Source organism: Ostrinia furnacalis, unplaced genomic scaffold (assembly GCF_004193835.3).
Source record: "Ostrinia furnacalis isolate ACB-3 unplaced genomic scaffold, ASM419383v2 OfSCF0918, whole genome shotgun sequence".
NCBI classification, from domain to species: Eukaryota; Metazoa; Arthropoda; class Insecta; order Lepidoptera; family Crambidae; genus Ostrinia; species Ostrinia furnacalis.
The window spans coordinates 53,275-73,601 of record NW_021131157.1 but is presented as its reverse complement, the minus strand read 5'-3'; the positions used below and the strand labels follow the sequence as shown (position 1 = coordinate 73,601).

At 33.7% G+C, this 20,327-nt stretch overlaps 1 protein-coding gene across 1 annotated transcript; it reads right to left on the bottom strand.

Annotated features, from left to right (window-relative positions):
• Positions 1-17,166: 17,166 nt before the first annotated feature.
• LOC114350554 (gremlin-2) lies at positions 17,167-19,548 on the bottom strand. The gene is made up of 2 exons (XM_028301396.1): positions 19,050-19,548; positions 17,167-18,966 (listed from the first exon to the last, which is right to left on the bottom strand). The coding sequence occupies exons 1-2, from the start codon at positions 19,074-19,076 to the stop codon at positions 18,328-18,330; spliced, it is 666 nt and encodes a 221-aa protein (XP_028157197.1). The 5' UTR covers positions 19,077-19,548; the 3' UTR covers positions 17,167-18,327.
• Positions 19,549-20,327: the final 779 nt, after the last annotated feature.

The following is a 20,327-nucleotide window of genomic DNA, read 5'->3' as shown; positions in this document are numbered from 1 at the left end:
AACATCAAGTAGAAGGTACATTGGTTTAGCGCTTTCCTTTTCAGCAGGCGAATATGCGAGCTCTTTATGGAGCCGCTCAGCCCATGCCAAGCTAGTAGCTAGTAGATCTTTGATGACGGTCGGTCAAAAGAAAGATGCAGGTTATGGCGTGAGAGAGCTGATATTCCCTGCCTTTTCTCTGAGAGTATTTCACCTGGACATGAGCTCCTCTAGCTTACCTGGAAGTCTTAAATAGAGTTCGGACGTAGGTCGGCCGTAGTAAGGGCAATCGGTTCTCAGATGGTTCCAACTTGGAGTGCAGGTGTGGTTGTGTTCCCCAATCGATGAAGCACATGATGTCGTGCCCTGTTTTCCCAAACAACTGCACGCAGGAAGATATGAATGCTATTGACATCGCCACTCTTGTAGCAGAGTTTTGGGCTGACACTGTGTAGGTTTGTTATCGACACGACAAGAAGAAGTGAAGATATTTAATTACTACGAGTATATTAACAAAGATTTTAAGATAATATTTTATTAATTTCATTTTAGTCCGGGCTTGCTTTGATCTTAATATACATATTAATATGTCAAAAATTGTAATATAATTTTATTAGGTGTAGTGTACGAATTTATTTTTAATGTGTATTTTCTTAAAAGTAACGACGCCGACGCTGTGAATTTTGTTAGATGTATATACCAAAATATTGGAAAACATATAGAATAAGTAAGTTCTATTTTAATTAAGAGAATATCCGCAGTTACATGCGTATAAGCTAAATTAAGAAAAGGTAACCTAGTTTAGTAATCAGGGTTTAAAACCATTAAATGTAGTCTGCAATAAATTGGCATGTATTATTTAAATCAAGGACGAAGGTACTTTACAATCATTAGAATATATTAGGTATTACATATACCTTAAATAGTACTTAATTACTACTAAATAATTATTTAAAACAAAACAAGAAAGTGGAACGTAGTTACGTAACAGTAGTCTGTAAATAAATCATAAGTTAAAAAGTATTTAATTAAANTTTAATTATAAACAACTAGCTGACCCGGCGAACTTCGTACCGCCTTAGCGTAGAGATTTTCTTAATATTTTTTTCCGTAAGAACCATCCTTGGACTTCCACAAACATTTAAAAAAAAGAATTATCGAAATCGGTTCAGCCGTTCACACGTGATGCCGTGACAACGCGAAACGGGTTTCATTTTTATATATATAGATATGTTAGGAAAAAATATATATTAGACGTAAGTAAGGATATGTACATATATTTCAAGAGTCATGGCGATCTCCCCTCAAGAATAACTGTAGTAGAAGATTAGTTTAGCTTAGGAGTAAGGATTGGCTTTGCCATAAATAATGGAAAAACTATAACAAAAATACAAAAAAAAAATAAACAAAAAAAAAACAAACAAAAAAAGACCAAAAAAAACAAATAAAAAAATAAAAAATACACATTTCTTTGCTGAAGTGAGAATTATTTGCTGTATGGAAATTATTTTCAATTTCATTGGTACGTTAGGTACTTACACCCCAATATTTATGAATTTAGTAAAGTTATTGTTAACAATTATTTGAAAAAAAAAAACATTATCAAGTTAAGTAAGTTCTAAAAGCAAAAATAAAACTCATTTAGATCCAATTTATCATGGCGTCATGACGTCATCACACCACACCATCATTATATTTTTTGTAATATAGTATTTTGTTTCAACCACAGTCACGCTAGCACATCAAATTATACGTCATATAATTAGTGTACTTGTATACGTATTGCAAAATCACACGTAAAACAACTATGGTGTTCATAACAAAATGATAAGTGGTAAAAAACTAATATTATAATTTTTATTTTCTTGACGTAAATTTTAATGTGTGATACATTTATTTTAAAACCGGTTTGAATTTAACACGTTGGACGCAGCTCACCGGTGAGCCTAGAACAGTAAAATTATTGTGTCTAGCATCATAATAATCCATTTAACAAATCTTAACAAACAAATTAATACTTCTACGCAGTAACATTATGGTTTTACATTTTTCTCAGGACAATGATTACATTATATTATGTTCATTAGTGGATGTCCTATTGCTGAAATGATGATGATGACGAATAATAATTACATGTGCGCAGAATAAGCTCTCAGCCCATAAATCTTAATGTATAATTAAATAAAATTTACGCACAATTAAGAAAAAAACATTTTGTGTATCTTTGCAAAGGGCAATTATTAACTGCACTGAATTTAGGAATGGAATAAGTCATTTTTGTGTAATCAGTTTAAAAAAAATACTATATTACAAAAATACTAATTTGGTAATGAGCAGATGTAAAGTCAGCGCCAAATAGCTCGTGACACCCCAAGTAGCCAAAAAGTTGGTGACGCGTTTTGTTATAATAACTGTAATAGGTAGGGTTGTGTTGTCAACGTTTTCGCCATTTTGGGTGTCACGAACAATTTGACGCTGACTGTACGAGTAAATATTATCTTTTAATTTCTACATCACATTCAGTCAGCTACTACTTATTCTGCCAGAAGCTACTTTTCAATTAATTATGGATCAAGCTATTTGATTTAGGTAATGATAAACTTTGCTTAAAATAAATTAATTCTAAGGTATTTAAGTACTTTATGATGTATAATTAAGGTCGTATATACGTCTTATTTGGGTCGCAAAAAGTAGATTGTCAAGATGTGACGCTCACTGCCAAGATGGCAAAGCGACTGCTTGACATAGGATAAAGTATGTCTAAGTATAATTTTAGTATAATAAAGTGGTCTAAGACGTGATATCCGGAATAGTGAAAAGACCTAGAAATAATCCTAGGCCTCAACAAAACAAAGTATAACAACTAGTACGAGCATAGTTGTTAAATTTTGTAGTTGAGTTAACTACGGATCAAAAATTAGAACAAATGTTAGAGTTAACTAATTATTAAGAAACTGGCCCTGAAGCGAAGCCGAATTTTCCTAACAAACTGGTAAAAATTAGTTTTAGAGTTGCCTAATTACTTAGGACACCTAAAAAACTCATGATTATTGGCTAGCTTCAGCTGAAAGAATTGGATCCATCTCCCAGCTGATAATGTAGATCCTAGTTAAATATGAAAAATTATACACCGTGAAATATTAGTGGTTGTTTTCCCGCGGCAGAACGATTTACCTTTAGTAGGACTATTGAATCGGGCGAGTTATTTTAAAAAAAAAATGTTCTAACAACTAACCAAAAAGAATCATTAACTCGAAAGCATAAGAAACGAATATTTAAAGTAAAAGAAGCTCCTGCACTAAGTAATACCATAATATTTTAATACCTACAGCGTAAACTGAATCGCACACGCTCCGTACAGGCTATTTTTTGATTTAAAAAAAAACTTCCTTATTCTATTGTACTACTAAGATAGAATCATTTTACTGCGGGAAAACAACCACTAAAAACCGTGTATAGTTAATACTATACTGAAGATATCTACGTCTCCAGACCACTTAAATGAAAAAAGCTACAATAGCCGAACGGTGTCAGTTTTGAACTGCCGATTCGAGGATCGGTAGTTCGATGCCCGTCGGCCTCAGGACTATTGTAGTGGACCCACTCCTAAAACAAGATGTTAGGGCTTGTTCCCATGGAGACATCCCGTTTTTGCAGGAACTGTTTTTTGCCGGATCCCGTATAGTATAATTACAGTTCTTGCAACTCTCGAAAGCGAGTGAGTTTCGCACATAACGAAGCAATAATAATAAGCACGTAATGTCTATCAAAATTTTTGAAAAACGGACAATAGCGAGCCACCACACATGTAAAGCTCACTCGCCTTCGTGAGTTGCAAGAACTATGCCTTGGTACGTATTTCAATATTAACGTTTACACAAACATCCCGTTTGCATTGCACCACAAAAACCGATCCGTTAGGCCCAGAACAGACGGTGAAACGCAACTGCAACGAACCTGCAACTTTCTGATGATTCTGATGAATGAAACTGAAACTGAAAGTTTCAAACTGGTCGCGTCATGTGTGGTCTCTCAACGGACGCTATGGCAGAAACTTAGATGCAACTCAAAAGTAACTAGCAGTTGCAGTTTCGTTGCAGTTGCGTTTCACCGTCTGTTTTGGGCCTTAGTAGGTATTTGTGATTCGAATTTCAAACACACATAATTAATATGGTGTACACACGACAGTCCACTTTTGATTGCCGTGGGAACGAGCCCTTAGGTGTTAATAAAACTTTATAAACAATTTTATTTTAAAATATGATTAACTGTTTCTATTTTAGGGTGAGAGCTAATAGGTCCCGGCCACATTAAATGGGCAGTCAAAATTATACAGGGTGACTTTGTAATCAGTATCCATTTTTTTATAATAAGCTCTATGGAATGATTTAACAACACAACTTTATCTTAGTTATTTTGAATCGTGGTAGTTCTCGCAAACAATAATATTGAAAATTTAATTCCCATATCTTAAGATTTAAATGGCTTATTTTCGCGCACCACTATATCTAGTAAGCTTTGAAGTTAACTGTATGTACGTATCTATCTACGAACGATGTAAATTATCGACGTGTCCCAATTTTGAAACCGCGCGCAGTTGATAAAAATAAATTAAATATGAAGAAAAAAACAATTATGTTTTCTTTACGTAAATCGATTAATTTACTAATTCTGAGTCGCTCCTAAAAATTTGGACACTGATTGCAAAGTCACCCTGTATTCATAGTAATAATTAATTGTTAGTATAGAGGAATAAGGAGGATAAAGTGATAATAATATCTATTGTACGAATTTTTTCATTTTAATTAATAACTAAATAAAACAGAAAACATTCGATATTTAAAAGCCTATTAACTCCAGCACTGCAACAGAAGAAGTTCAATCAATGAAATATAACTTTTATATCTTAAAAGTAGAAAAAAAAATCCTAGATTTACAATTTCATCATAACAATCGTTTTTCTCATTGTTAAAAAAGATCACAGAATATTGATGCATCCAACTATCATTTTTGCTATTAATTTTTTTTTCAGCCAAGTTGGTCTTACATAAATAAATATTTTTTCCTTTTTCCAATAAGATAATTAATTTATGAAATAAATGACTATGACCATTGACCATACTAAATATTGTAAAGTCAAAAAATCTGTTCAGAGTTTAAAGTCAAAATAACTGGAAAAAATATGTCATCCAACTACTACATTGTGAATTTTGCTTTAATGTGACTGTTCATGAAGTTACTGGAATAGTCCCAATGAACTTCCAACCTTCATTGGTAGCAAACAAGGTCCAAGAAATAACAGCAAAACAGATCCCTGATTTTTTTTTCACTAGACTTGTAAATTGAAGTAAAAAAGTTCGTACAGTAAATAGTATTATATGAAAGGTCACAAAATACCTTTATTAGTGATAAGTCATAAAAGCGCGTGGAAAAAACGTAGAAAATAGCTAAGAACTACCCTTTTTAATAATAAAATAGTTGAACTACATACAATAATAATGGCTAATAATGATGGTTCTACCTCAAATACCATGTTCATTCAGAATACGATAACTAGCTCCGTATGGTTTTTATCATTATAGATACAACAGCTAAAGTTACTATTAATCGACATAATTTTTATTGAAATATTATAATTTCAGCTGTTTTTTTAATTCTTCGACACCAATATAAAAAAAAATTAAACGTCAAAATTCTCTTTTTTTCCATTAAATTCATTTTTCATTAAGTTTCCTGAAAATATTGTTTTTCTTAAATTCCCTTCCGAATAATTATGTCATCAACAATAATGTTCGGAAAACCTAGTACAATTTAACCATTAATTTAAAAGTAATTTTATTGTTAAGTAGTAATAGCCAACCCCGCCGAGCGACACGTCTTCCTTAGTATTTACGTAAAACATACCAACAAATAATATTTATAATTATAATAATTAGGATAAGTATAATAAAACAAAAAAAAACAAAAAAAAATATAGGCATTATGACAGATCCAAAGTTTGAACGAATAATAACAAGTTTTATTTCAAGTCTATTGGAAAAAGTAATGAATTAAAAAAAACAACGACACATCATTTTACATCTACCAAACAAACAACTACCGCGATACTTTTAAAAACTACTTACGCGTGATTTTACAACTAATCAGGTGTTTTTTGGGAAATGTGAGTTTCAAATGGAGATTCGGGAAAACTATTTATCGTATAATTTATCCTAAATTCAGGCAACTTTATCACCAAAACAAAAATTTGTCATCATGCCTATTTAAGTCCTATTGGATTAGTTACCTTTTCTAGGTGGTTCTATTGCAAATATCTGAACACAATTTCAGTTCTTAAAATAACTAGAAAAAATCAATTTTAATAAAAATATCAGTTTCTAAAACACTGTTTTCTTTCTTTCTTGAACAAAAAATGGTTTGAAGATATTGACGTCATCTTGAAAAGAAATTATCGCTTCCAACACAAGAGTGTGGTTTTTGGTGTATGTACCTTTTTAAATAGAAGATATAAAAACAGATAGCGGAGCCTTTATTAAAACTCACCCTATTACTAATATTGGTCCTCGGGCTAATGTCACAAAATACATGCTGAATAGGCTGATTTAGAAAAACTACTAGCAGGAAAGGCAAACGGAAAAGTAGAGTCATCTTTCACAAATAAAGGTTGCTGAAGAAAGTTAACTAATTAAATGGGATCTAGAATATACAAAGTGTCTAATGTAATAAAATAAGTTTGGAGAGTACCTCTTCTATATTAGGTGTTAAGTTAGAAGTAATGTACATTATACAAGATCACTTCGTGATCGAGTTGCTAATACAAGAGTCTCACTAGTCATTTGAGTAGATTGTAAATATGTAGTCAGAGAAAAGAACAGAGAAATATATTTTTGCTTCAGGATATATTTTTATAAAAAAAGAAACAAGAAAAATTAAACAAAATAATAGCAGTTAAAATTAAAATAGGACTATAAATATAATTAACCGCAGCTACCTACAAAATCGGTGAAATAATCATAACTAAAGGTTACCTCATAATAATAATATAGATAATGTGACTTGAAAAAAAGTGTGTGCAATATTTTCATTTATTACATAACTTATAGGTAAATTGTTTTTATTTCTCGTTTATATTTTCAACTGCATCTCTAACTTTCCTTAATTTTATTTTTCAAATAATTGTAATTGTTTTAATTATGGCATAAGCAAGGCTACTTCGTTGAGTTTTCACTAATACTAAACACAACTCTACACCTATCGTCCTATTTAAATAGCATTTTTTTACCATTTTTCCATCATAACAAATGCAAGTTGCAATAAAATTCCCACTTGTTTTAAATAAAACAAGAAATTGTCGAGAATTAGTGATAATATAAATAATTATTGTATTAATAAGAAAACTCAAAAAAAATACTGTGATGCCTATTTAAATTCATGTATGAATGAATGTTTCATAACTTAACTATTTATTTACCATTAGCTTAATTTATTGTATATTAAGTTATGTTGAATATAATTATGAATTAAATTTATAATAATAGGTCGGGAAAAGTTTTATTGGATTTTTAAAAATATTATAAAGTTTTAATAAAATAAAATCTATCTTTGGTCCTGGCAAACCGTGACGACTGTAAATCACTAATATCTGCATATTAATATTTCCTTCTATTCAATTTTTATGAACTTTTTAACTTTTGCTAAGGCAGTCCGTAACATATGCCATAGCGCATTTAAAATAAAAAAATTACTGTTTTTTTATCCACCAAAATTATGTTTAGTTACTCGAAAAAATTCGGTGCAATTTTTAACAGAGCTAGGTTACTTTTATGGGCCCAATGAATTGCCAATTAGTGCAATTTTCAACCGACTTCAAAAAAGGAGGAGGTTCTCAATTTGACCCGTATGTTTTTTTGATGTCAATGATGCAACTCGCTCAGTTACAAATAAAACACACAATTTCTCATAGTAGTGCGCAGCTAAAATATAGCTAAAGAACTGAAAATTAAACCCAAAATCTCGATCTATTAGAATACGTCTGGACTCTGGATACACAAAAAATAGGATTATTTGATCTCCGAAGAAGCTGAGCAAAAAAAAAAACAAATTAAATTAAATAATATTTATTTCAATCACATTAGTTCAGGTTAGTTTACATTCAAATTAAATTAAATAAATCAATAAAATATATCCAAATTACAATTTAAATTTACAATAATTTTAATAATGTCATGGTTATTTTAAATTATGCACATGAATCATGCTACAATGANTCATGTACTGAAAGTCAAAGCTTTTAATATTTTTACTACAAAAAGAAATTGAAAATTTTAGAAGACAATCATCCACGACAACAAATAATATATCGGTAAAGCTCGCTTTCACCTTTGGCTTGCCAAAAGCTTCCGTTGGGTTAAAAAATATGTATTATATTGATAATATAATATATTATTATTATATACTTCGTGTGTATCTGTCATGTAGAAATGTAGTGTAACGTATGTATAAAGGTATGTTTGATTGAAATTTATAATATTTTTAAAAGAAAGGTAAACAATTCGCTTAAATCTAGATCATAAATATTTAAGTTTCATTGAATATTTAATCTTGTAAGTTATAACTATAAATAAATCTCGAAGGGATACATGGCGCGGCAGACACTCACAAGAATGTATAATAAAATTTAGTAGTATAAATAACGCTTTTTAAAATTATTTCTTAAATAATGTTCATTTTTCATTAGTCACTCAAGTGACTCAAGGTCAACCTGAAAATACTAATATTATTTCTTATCGATTGAAAGTTGACGAAATCATAAACTATTTAGAAATGCGCTGGCGATTTAGAAAAAAAATTCCCTAACTTGAAATCAAAACATTTTTAAATATGAATTATTTATTTTGATTCAGTTTTATTTATCGTAGATTTTTAAGTTGCTTGTAGCTGGAAAAAGATCTAAAACTTGTATTACTAAATTAGCTGTAATTGTACATTAAATCAGAATGCGATTGTAAGCCATACTCATTATAAACTAAGATATGGTTTAAGTTAGATTTAAGTGTACATTGATGAGGCGTGACATCATTTGAACCCACCGTACAGCATAGATACCAAAGAACAAGTAGATTCATTTATTTATTTGCGAGGGTTGAACGATCAAAAGTATATCTCTTATAAATTAACCATCTTAGTGAAATAAGATCTCGTACCCATTTAAGGATGAATTTCTAATAGATATGATAAGTTGATGTATAAATGTTTGATGGAATAAACATACAAAAGCCACTAAATACTTACATTTCAATAACACCAACTCATTGACTAAATAACTACAAAAATAAAGGTAAAATGATTTTTGTATATCACAGTCATATCTATTTGAATAAAGTAATGCTTATGTAACTTTGTACATAGCACCATTACTTTGTTTTATTAAGTATAATCATACATATTTATTACCTATTTAAATTATTATATACCTAGTGTTTAATACTATATTACCAATGTATAAATTATACTCTTTCATTTATTAAGTTTAACAATCCATCATAACCTAAATACCGTAGAGTTTTTATTTATCTTTAAGTGTTTCTTTTTAATTTAAATTGTCTTAATATTACCTAGATTGAAACTTTATCGGAATGGTAGAATGTAATTAACGAGTTAATTATTTAGTTTAATCACTTTTTTGTTCTACCAAGGTGCATAAAAGTACCCAACAATTAAATGATTGTCATAATAATCCATCATAATATTTATCCCATTTAAATGTACTTACTTATTGTAAAATACGCTTTTCGTGTGTCCTTTGTATATTTTATTTCTTCGCTATTACCTAATTTGTTAAGTACCTACTATAGTCCCTAATAATAATTTTGTAGAGGTTTCGCATGAAAACGAAAGAAAAAATCAATGGATGACAACGGCTTAGGAAATATAGTTGCCTGTATGTTGTGTTGTTTGTACCTTGTTTGTTAAGTTCGTGGAAAATCTAGCAAAATTTTATTATTAAACCTGATGATTGTAAATGTTAGTACTGATACATCGTTGAGTATAATATTTCACGAAAACGTACTAATAATAAGAGCTGTACTTTTTGTAAATCGTATCTTTCATCCCTCGTTGGTAGCTTAAAAAATGTAGTATTTATTCTTGAGTATAATAATAATAATTAATAATATTATGTAGAGTTACCTAATAGGCAATATTATTATAAGGTATAGTACTATGTACATTAAAATGACGAGTAAACCGATGAAACATAACAGTAGTGTGTAAATACGTAGTGATTGAATTAGAATAATTGTTTATAATGTTATTATTATAAATGCAAACAAATAATAATAGTGGTAAAATTACTGACTGTGTCGAAATATTTCTACTACTTAAGTGTATTATATAAAATCTGTAACAATTGTCATGATATATTTAGGGTGTTAATTGTACAAAACAACAAAGCTTTTTGTACCCGGTGGTAGAGCTAAGTGCAACTCGCCTGGGTGGGTACCACCCGCTTGCACTTTTCATCGCATCGCGTTGCATAATTTGGCTGTCGAGATGCGGTCAAAATGACAAGTGAGCCAGTATACTTGCACTGGAGGATAAACATCTCATTCCTCCCATACATATTTATATATCTCTCTTCATATTTATATACTCGTATGTATATCTTCTTATTTCTATGTATTATATCAGGCAGGACTCTGTGGCTGCGGGTTACGTAGGTACAACCCCTTTTGAGCAACTTGGTACTAAGACACTCCTAATTACCTATTATGACACTAGTAATTATATTCATTAGATGCGGTCTTAAAGAAAAGTTAGCACGCTGAACAGAATTTTGTAATAAAATAATTAAAATATTTTGAAAATTGAAAACATTAAACATTCTGACTGAACATTACAAAAAATTACATTTACACAAACACAGACATACCTAAAAATAGATAAAGATACATGAAACATCACCCGGTGGTAGAGCTAAGTGCAACTCGCCTGGGTGGGTACCACCCGCTTGCAATTTTCACCGTATCGGGTCACATCAATGATTACGTTGTTGTGACACGCGGTGCAAATGGCAAGTGAGCCAGTACACATGCACTGGAGGAAAAACATCTTAGTCCTCCTTTATTATTTACATGTATGTATTTCATATGTATTTTCCATAGTTCAAGTCCTGTTAAAGTAAATACCTGATAAGACATTAAAATCAACGCCTGGTTCATAAGACACCTCTTATGAACCAGGCGTTGATTTTAATGTCCTTTACCCACCGACATCTCTGCATGGTACACCCTCAAGCCCCCTTTGTGCTTCTCAATGATTAGGTACCACCCATTATAACACCAGCAATTCGTTTGGTGCACAAGACTATATCCATTGACATGAGCCATATTCCCCTATGAAACATCAGCCAATGGTAGAGCTAAGTGCGGCTCGTTAACGCTCGTTTTTCCTACCTACAACGAGTAGGTAGGAATAGCTAAAACCTCCATAAATATTTATATACTCGTATGTATGTATTAATGTATATATTTAAATAAGACCCCATTATACCCAAAGATACAAGATATGTATGAACAGATAGACGCCATTTAGTATACATATGTACATGAATACTANGAATACTGCATAAATATTATTTCACATCATCTGTTCTAGTAGAGCTACGACCTGGCCTAGTGGTTCGGAATATTATGCCAGAGATTGCTAAGTTCTGCCAAAATACAGACATTTTGATATCTATGTATATATGTATGTATGTATTTTAACAATGCGTATAATAATCTATTGTCTAATAAATCCAGGGTCGTTGTTTAGGTCCGCGAGTTCAATAATACAGTAAATCAATGATTGATTCTAGATACTAAAAATATCAGCAGAGTTTTCCACGTCTTAAATAATTAACTCTACATATAATACTAACGGTATCTACGTCTTAATAGGCAGCGAACCCCATGTAAACTGAATTGGCTTGTCTTGATATCCGATGGTATAATTTGAAGCTGCAAGCACTAGAGGAATTACATCGCAGTCTAACCTGCAGTGCAGCCTCAAGGTTCATTTAAGATCTGTAACCAAAACACATCTTGCATTACAGAAAACTTTTGTTGTCACTCTACAAAAGATATACCTAACCCAACCAATAATAAACGAAATCTAAATTTTATTAACTCTATCTAAACTACGGGAACATCAGTGAAATAAATATGAGTCAGAACCGAAATAAATATTAGAGTAATAACATTTTTGCAGTTATTGCCCGCATCCTAGACTTGGTACTTATGGAAAACAAATCTATTTGGTACAGTCATCATCTAACTGCAGGACCTAGTAGGTCATACAGATTTTTTTACTGTTTATCTCGTTCCCATCCACGTTATGATACATTCCACGTTAACCGGTGTCAGATACTAAAACCCTGTCTAAAAAAATTAATACTCAAACACTAAAGAAATCACACAAAATATCCGTCCAGGATAGTCGTACAATACCTATGTGTGATGTTATAGCCTAGTAAATATTTTTGGACGTCTTCAGCAGTGGACGTCCTATGGCTGAAATGATGATGATGATGAAGCATTTTTGGATTAAATAATATTTGGACCATCAATAAATCTCATACATGCCTATGATCAAACAGCGATACATCTGCCGCCTTTAGCCTTATTAAGCTTTTCTGAGCTTTCTTTTTCTGGTACCTAAGCCGTAAGCCCGTATCCGGCTTATGCTTTTAACACCTAGTACTATACTCTTGTGAAGAGGACTATTAGGGCAAATGAGCGAGATCAATAAGAACACAATCGAACACCTAATTATACACTGTATTGGTAGGCACTGATATCCATAAAATCTACTAAAGATTCCTAGTACTCTTAGGTCAGAGAATTTCTATCATCTAACACCTTTCTAACATGAATTTAACTGATACTAAAGAAATTTCACTAACGTAGAAAAATCATGAAGACTCAGAAATATTACTACTTCTGGCACCCTGCCACACTTTATCGCACTTAACAGTACTTGAACGAATAACCAGTTAAATAATTCGTACTATACTGTCAGATCCATAGTATTATGAACAAACATCTCTCGGGAAGCTTTTGGGCTTGTACCAATAAGTACCGCAATTGGTGTATTAGCCTGCAAACATTATGTGGCTATAGTGTGATGTTGGTACATATTTATAAAATTTTTGACATATATCACAGTGCCCTTTTACTAAACTACCGATACCTAATTATGGTGATGTTTCATCTCATAGCCTGATATTTCAAAGAATAAAATGTCAATCCAGCGCGTGATACACTCTTGTATGTTCTGCACTAGTTATGTGGAATCTATCACTGCAAGCAATGTATTAAATATATTATAGAATACCTCTTTTTATACGTATATATTCTATTATAGTATGTATGTATAATATTATGCATTATATGTATGGTATTTTAACGAACAACCGGACAAGAATAACCAAAACCTTGCTTGTGAAAATTACGGCACATCTAGCAGAGTGCCATTTACAACTAAAAAACTTTTGTTAACGTACACTTTAACACCCTTTCTTCTTATTATTATTTATTGCAATCTGCAATTATCAAACTTATTATTTTTATATAAGGGATGGGTTAACGGGACTACCCATCTCTTGATCCCACCGCCGCATTCCTATGCAGCCAGGATCTTTAGCTTATTATATTATTTTTACATATACAAGGGATGGGTTCACGGGACTACCCATCTCTTGATTCCACCGCCGCATCTCCTATGCAGCCAGGATCTTCAGCTTTTTATATTATTTTTATACAATAGATGGGTAAACGGGACTACCCATCTCTTGATCCCGCCGCCGCAATTCCTATGCAGCCAGGATCTTCAGCTTATTATATTATCTTTATACAAGGGATGGGTTCACGGGACTACCCACCTCTTGATCCCACCGCCGCAATTCCTATGAAGCCAAGATCTTCAGCTTATTATATTATTTTTATAACGGATACGGGACTACCCATCTCTTGATCCCACCGCTGCAATTCCTATACAGCCGGGATCTTCAGTTTATTATATTACTAGCTGACCCGGCGAACTTTGTTCCGCCTTAATGGCAATAAATAAGCAGACTTTTTTTTAATTTCGAACGGGATAAAAAGTATCCTATGTCCTTCTCCTGGCTCTAAACTACCTCCCTGACAATTTTCAGCTAAATCGGTTCAGCCGTTCTTGAGTTATAAGCGAAGTAACTAACACGACTTTCTTTTATATATATAGATTTTTATACAAGGGATGGGTTAACGGGACTACTCATCCCTTGATCCCACCGCTGCAACTCCTATTCAGCCAGTATCTTCAGCTTCACCGCTAATTAAAACTCAGTTTAAAACAACATAATAGTTACAGTGTTTTTTTTCTTTCATCATTTATCAAATAAAATTACAGACAATACGCCTCTGTGGTGTAGTGGTAAGATCACCTGCTTCAGACGCAGAGGTCCCGGGTTCGATTCCCAGTGGGGGCAGATTTTTCTGTTCGGTTTGGTTGGTGGTAGGGCTTGTTCTAAGTCCGCCTGGCTAGCTACCACCATCTTACCTAAGTCTGTCGCCATAACAACAATGTTTACAGCATTGTTGTGTTCCGGCAGTTAGAGGTAAGATAGCCAGTTCCTCCGTGGTTGAGGATTCCGGGTGAAGCTCGCTTCCACCTTCGGCCTGATCGTCACTTACCATCAGGTGAGATACAGACCAAGAGCTTCCTCGTTGTGGATAAAAAAAAAAAACAATATTGTTTGTTTCACAGCATTCAGGTAACCACTAAGTTTAGTGTTGATTCTGTTGCATCTACGTCTGTTACGTCTACATCGATAGTTGCAATATTTTAAGAAAAGAAACACTTCTAACACCCCCTATAAAACAGTGAAGCTTCTATCAAGGTAATTATTTCTTAGAATAAATAATAATGGCAGATTTATAAGAATAATCATGTTTAATTTGAAAAAAAAAACTGGACTGAATCAGTTTCCAAGATCAGTCACGACTATTGCATTACCTATTTGTCGGCTATTTTCTATATTATGCTGAGGAACTGATTAAATGTAACACAAGCTTACTTAAAATAGCACCTGGGAAGGATTTACCACATAATATAATAAATAATCGACTTTTACATGGGACTAAATTTAAAAAAACATCCTAAATGTCGTGGCAGATTTTATAACTTTATTGTACTTTTTTCTAAACTTAAACAAACATACGTTCTGAAAATATTTTTACTTTACAACATACCTGAGTTTGTTAATACTCACATAACAAAAAATATATTTATTTCATAAAATTAAGTCAGTACTGTGGTCAGTATTCATTACCATTGTTATTAATTGTGTACATAACATAGAATAATAATATATAGAGAAAATCATAATATAAAAGCTATACTTATACCTTAGCTAAGTTATTACGAGCAGTTATTATGAACAAAACTTATATTAGTGTAGTTTAATTTTCTTCTGCTATTTTGAAGAGGTTGATTTTCTGAGGTTGGATTTCAAACATCTATAAAAGAAAAAATATACTATATCCTGAATTTCTTGTATGACCACATGTAAGCAAAACAGCCTCTTGAAATGCAGTCATTAAGGAACTAGGCAAGGCGCCTTCGGAGTCATCACAATATTGATGAGTAGATGTAAATATGGTATGTTTTTAATATTAATTTAATAATACTTTCTCCTACTACTAAAACTAAGTTTATGTAATAACATTTTATTTTAGCCCGCTTTCCTATAAAATATATGATTTAATGGAAATGTGCGTGAGTCGCGGTGTATACCTAAATAGTGAAAAGATAAATTAATGAGGTTGTAACAAAAACAATAATAATATCAATGTCTGTCACACGCTTCTGTTTTAATAAATATAACAATTTCGGTGTCTTTGGTATTTTATTTACTAAACCATACTACTATCAAAGAAAAAGGTAAATAATTAGGTACTTTATTGCGACCTTCTTAGACTTTCCAACATACTTCGTTAGGCCGGCCGGTAAGTCGGCCGTTTGGTGTAGTGGTTCAGAACGGACTACTATGCCGAGAGGTCCCGGGTTCGATTCCCGGTCGGGCAGAAATTGAAATGATGAATTTTAATTTCTGTGACGGGTCTGGGTGTTTCTATGTATAATATGTATGTATTTACAAAAAAAAAAGTATTTAAGTATGTTTATATCCGTTGTCTAGTACCCATAGTACAAGCTTTGCTTAGTTAGGGACTAGCGGCGCAGTGTAAAAATGTCCAAGGATATTTATTATTTATTTACTTATCTTCCTATAGTACTAACTATTCGACTCAGAATAAACTAAAAGTCGCACTATTTACTAACCATAAGAGTAGGCGCATACCGTTGATTTTTCGTCGGCCGATAGTTTAGTCGGGCAGTTGATCAGTATGGGCATGTATGGGAGTGCGCACACTACGCCGATTTGATTTGGCCGATTCTTCATACAAATTAAAATCGGACACAACTATCGGCCAACTAAAAATCAACGGTGTGCGCCTACTCTAAGGCTTAGCTTTCATTAGTCTGTCGCAACCTACAATTTAACAAAAACATAGTTCATACTCACATTCGTTGCTACACTTTACTGTACACTAAGTATTTGTAACAATCTTTGATTATTTATACTACATTAATTACTTAGTGTGATCATGGGCACCAACTACACCCACTACACCCACCCATATCACAGTATTTTCTATTAAAATGTAGCCATACTATGTTTATGTCGTTTTGCTTACCAAGCTGCAACCCTAATTACGGTTTAGTGTAACCTAAGCTTAATAGTCACAATAAAATAATAAAGAACTGACTATTTTTCATTCAACCACTGTAATGTCGGTAGTATGACTGTAACAGATTTCCCCAGAGAATTTAGAGAAAAATGTTTTTCAGGAAAATGCAAACCTTTAATTTTTACTTCAATGCCAAAAGCTCCTGATTTGACATGATAAATTAATGTCAATTGTACACTTAATTAAGGATACCTTCCTTTAACAATAAGACAAATTAAGGCAGTGTGTTAATACGAAAAACATTTCCTTTTATCTAGTGGAAGTATGTAGAGTCAACGAAACAACGCAAATAAAACACACAAAAACTATTATTTCATTTATTTTGTAACTTTCAGAACGAATTCTATTTCTGTTGAGTCAAAATTATTTAACAAAATTGTCGTTCAATAAGACATTGTAGCAAAACATGCGTGATGCGAATTCAAAACAAATCATCAAAGAAAATAGGCAGGTACATTTCCGCACAAAATTAAGTACATACATTTATTTTGCAAATTTTTAACTTTCGACAAACATTAAAAAATCAATTTCAGGGATTGGTAACTGAAAACATATTTTAAGTTCGGTTTTTCAAGAAATAAAGCAAAAAAAGTAAAAGTAGTAACTAAAGTTTAAGATTGCTTGATGAACAAATAGAATTTATTTAAACATCATTCCATTACTTTCTCGTCTATGCATAAATAATACTTTTTCAATTACATAGATATTAATTTACTTTGTAATTTATGAAGTTTATAATACTGATGATACATGTTAACTGCATAATTATGAAATGGTTACACAATTTCTACAATAAATACCTAATTAGGCCCAGAATCATAGATACGTAGACATAAACAATAGTTTGTTTTGAGAGCGAACAGAGATCATAATAATATTTCAGTTATATCATTAAACCTATGTTTACACTGCTGCACCGACCGACTCTACATCTTACTTTTATTCCGCTCATAACTTCACTAAAAATAGCATAATTATTACGTACTTATAAGCGTATTTCGGTATAGCTATAACAGAAAATAAATAAACAAACATCCCTAGACTGATGCTTTTAAATCTAATATGTGACTTGTTAAAGTACTTACTAATCAACGCACTGGCTCTACATCTAGTATCACACATTCAGTAATATTATTAAACAAATTAATCTCTAGCACTAACACACTGTCCACCCACGGCACGTTTCCACAGGCTCACATCAAATATCCTTAAACGAACGCAAGGCCACCGATGTTCTAACAAACTTCCTAATTAGTTTCGCTACGAACAATTAAAGCTTTTGCTTGACGACTTGCAGTCGAAGCCGCTCGAGAAAATAACTCTACACTGGCATCTAATTATGCATCACATGACGTCATGTTTATTGACGTATGAGAGCACGCGAGCCGAATCCGTTACCAGTAGTGCTGGAGGCGAGAGACGATCCGCGCCCGCAGCGCCCCGGCTCGCCCGGCCTCTATCGACGTCCTCGACGGTAGCACGCCTCTGCGCTGGAGGCTCCGTCCTCGCGCCGACGTCAATTCACACCCACCGGCAAACACTTGCATTGCTTGATCTTCTGCAAGCGTTTACGTCTGAAGGGCGGGTTCTGACCCGGGCACCGCAGGGTCACCGTGATCCAGGTCACCTTCTTGGGCCGACAAAACGAGCAGGACTTGAACGCCGGCGGAGGCCGCTCGTCGTTGTTGTCGCGGCGCCGCGGGCCCTTCGGAATGTAAAACGAATTGCACTGACCGTAACAGAATTTGTTTATCACCGTCGCGGGTATGCAACCGGGCTCGCGGATTTTTTGCACTAGCGGTTCCGTTTTGCACCAGTCTTCCTTAAGGTACTCCTTTTTGGTGACGACGAGTGCGTTTTTGGATGATTTCAGGGCTTTTCGAATTTCTTCCTGGTCGGGTACGGAGACGACCATGGCTTCGGCGCTGCCTTCGCCGAGTTCGTTTCGTTGCACGTAAGAGGTCGGCGGCGCGGTGGCCTGCTCGGCGCGCTGCCTCGCGGCGAGGATCTTCTCCACCTGCTCGGTGTCGATGATGTCGAGGATCGAGTCAGTCGGCGTGAAGGGTTTCCGCACGCCGGCGCCGGCGCAGACGCCGCAGGCGGCGAGGAGTGCGGCTGCGGCGAGCCAAAAGTGTGTTTTTGTGAAGCTCTCCATCTGCAAACAAGAAAGTTTTGGTGAGTTTCGAGTAAGGTTTTATTTGGTCCGTGGGCTCGAGCGGAAGTCGTAGGCTAACTCACGTTGTATCGAGAGATGGGAGCCAACATGTCGTAGGCAGTGCGTCGGCGTAGGTCGGAGCGCGGCGCACGTGTGCACTGCCGGCGGGCGGAGCGGTAATGAGCGCGCGCTCAATGGACCAGCGCTCAATGGACGCGTGACTCACGCGCCGCGCCTCGGAGCCCCCCCTGCCATTGCCGGCCGACACATGGGTCGGCTTAGCGCGACAAAAGACACCTTAAACCCTTATCACCATAAAATAAACCATGCCCAAATAGGCCACCTGTTTGCAAACAATGTAATCTCAGCTTTACGGGCTGTACTAAACAGAGATAAATTTGAGATTTGAGACCCTCCAATAGCACCGATAAGCTGAATAAGTTATTGTTTAGACACCTGCGTTACAAAGTATTGTCTTAAGTATCAGCTTGTATATCAATGGATTATACCTTAATAGGTGCCCTAAAGGGTATTTTCACCTAGCGCCAAACGGTGTATTTGTTCATTATTGTAACTTACCCGCATTTATGAACATTACCGATAAAACCCTGTACTGAACCGTTTTACGGCTAAACGTTTTACAACTAACATTTCAAAGAGCGATAACAATGTTACTACGAGAGAAATAAAATGTGAATTATTTGTTAACTTTACCATCACATCCAACTCTACATTAGTATCGTCTTTTTTCAAGTGAAAAAGCTCAATATGTTTATTTTTAAGCAAAACAAAGCTCTACTCATATTTTCTTATATTTATCATACGATCTAAAAAAAAAACAAATTATGGAACCATTAGATAATTGCGTTAAAACAAAATTTCGAGGGCTCATTATAAAGGCAGCATCTGCCGCGTTACGGAAACGTGTCGTGCGCGTTTTCCCACCTGACTGGCGCCGGCGCAGCGAGCTATATGCGGCGAGGCGCCAGCAACGACGCGGCATTATGTTTACATCGAGCGATACTTTTTTTTAATGAATATACAAAATATTGTCCCAATTAGTGAAAGATTTTATGTTAATAAAATGAATCAATTTGATTGCGAAAGTAATTTTAATAATTGATTTCATTATGTCTTGTATTATTTTAAAGAATATTTAAAAGTTAGTTGGAAGTAATCTCTAAAACTGCTGAAACGATTTTAAAAAAATATTTCACCAATAGAAATTGGTGAAAATATTTTCTTACTGTGACATACCAAAATTCACTCAGGCAAAGCCGCCAGCAAAAGCCGCAGCATACAAAGTACTGTATAAAACGATCATAAATACTAAATATTAAATGTTCTTTATCAATAAAACA

Coding starts and splice junctions, on each gene's coding strand:
- LOC114350554 (XM_028301396.1), bottom strand. CDS start 19,076: ATGTTGGCTCCCATCTCTCGATACAAC. Junction 18,967..19,049: donor CTCCCATCTCTCGATACAAC/GTGAGTTAGCCT, acceptor TCTTGTTTGCAG/ATGGAGAGCTTCACAAAAAC.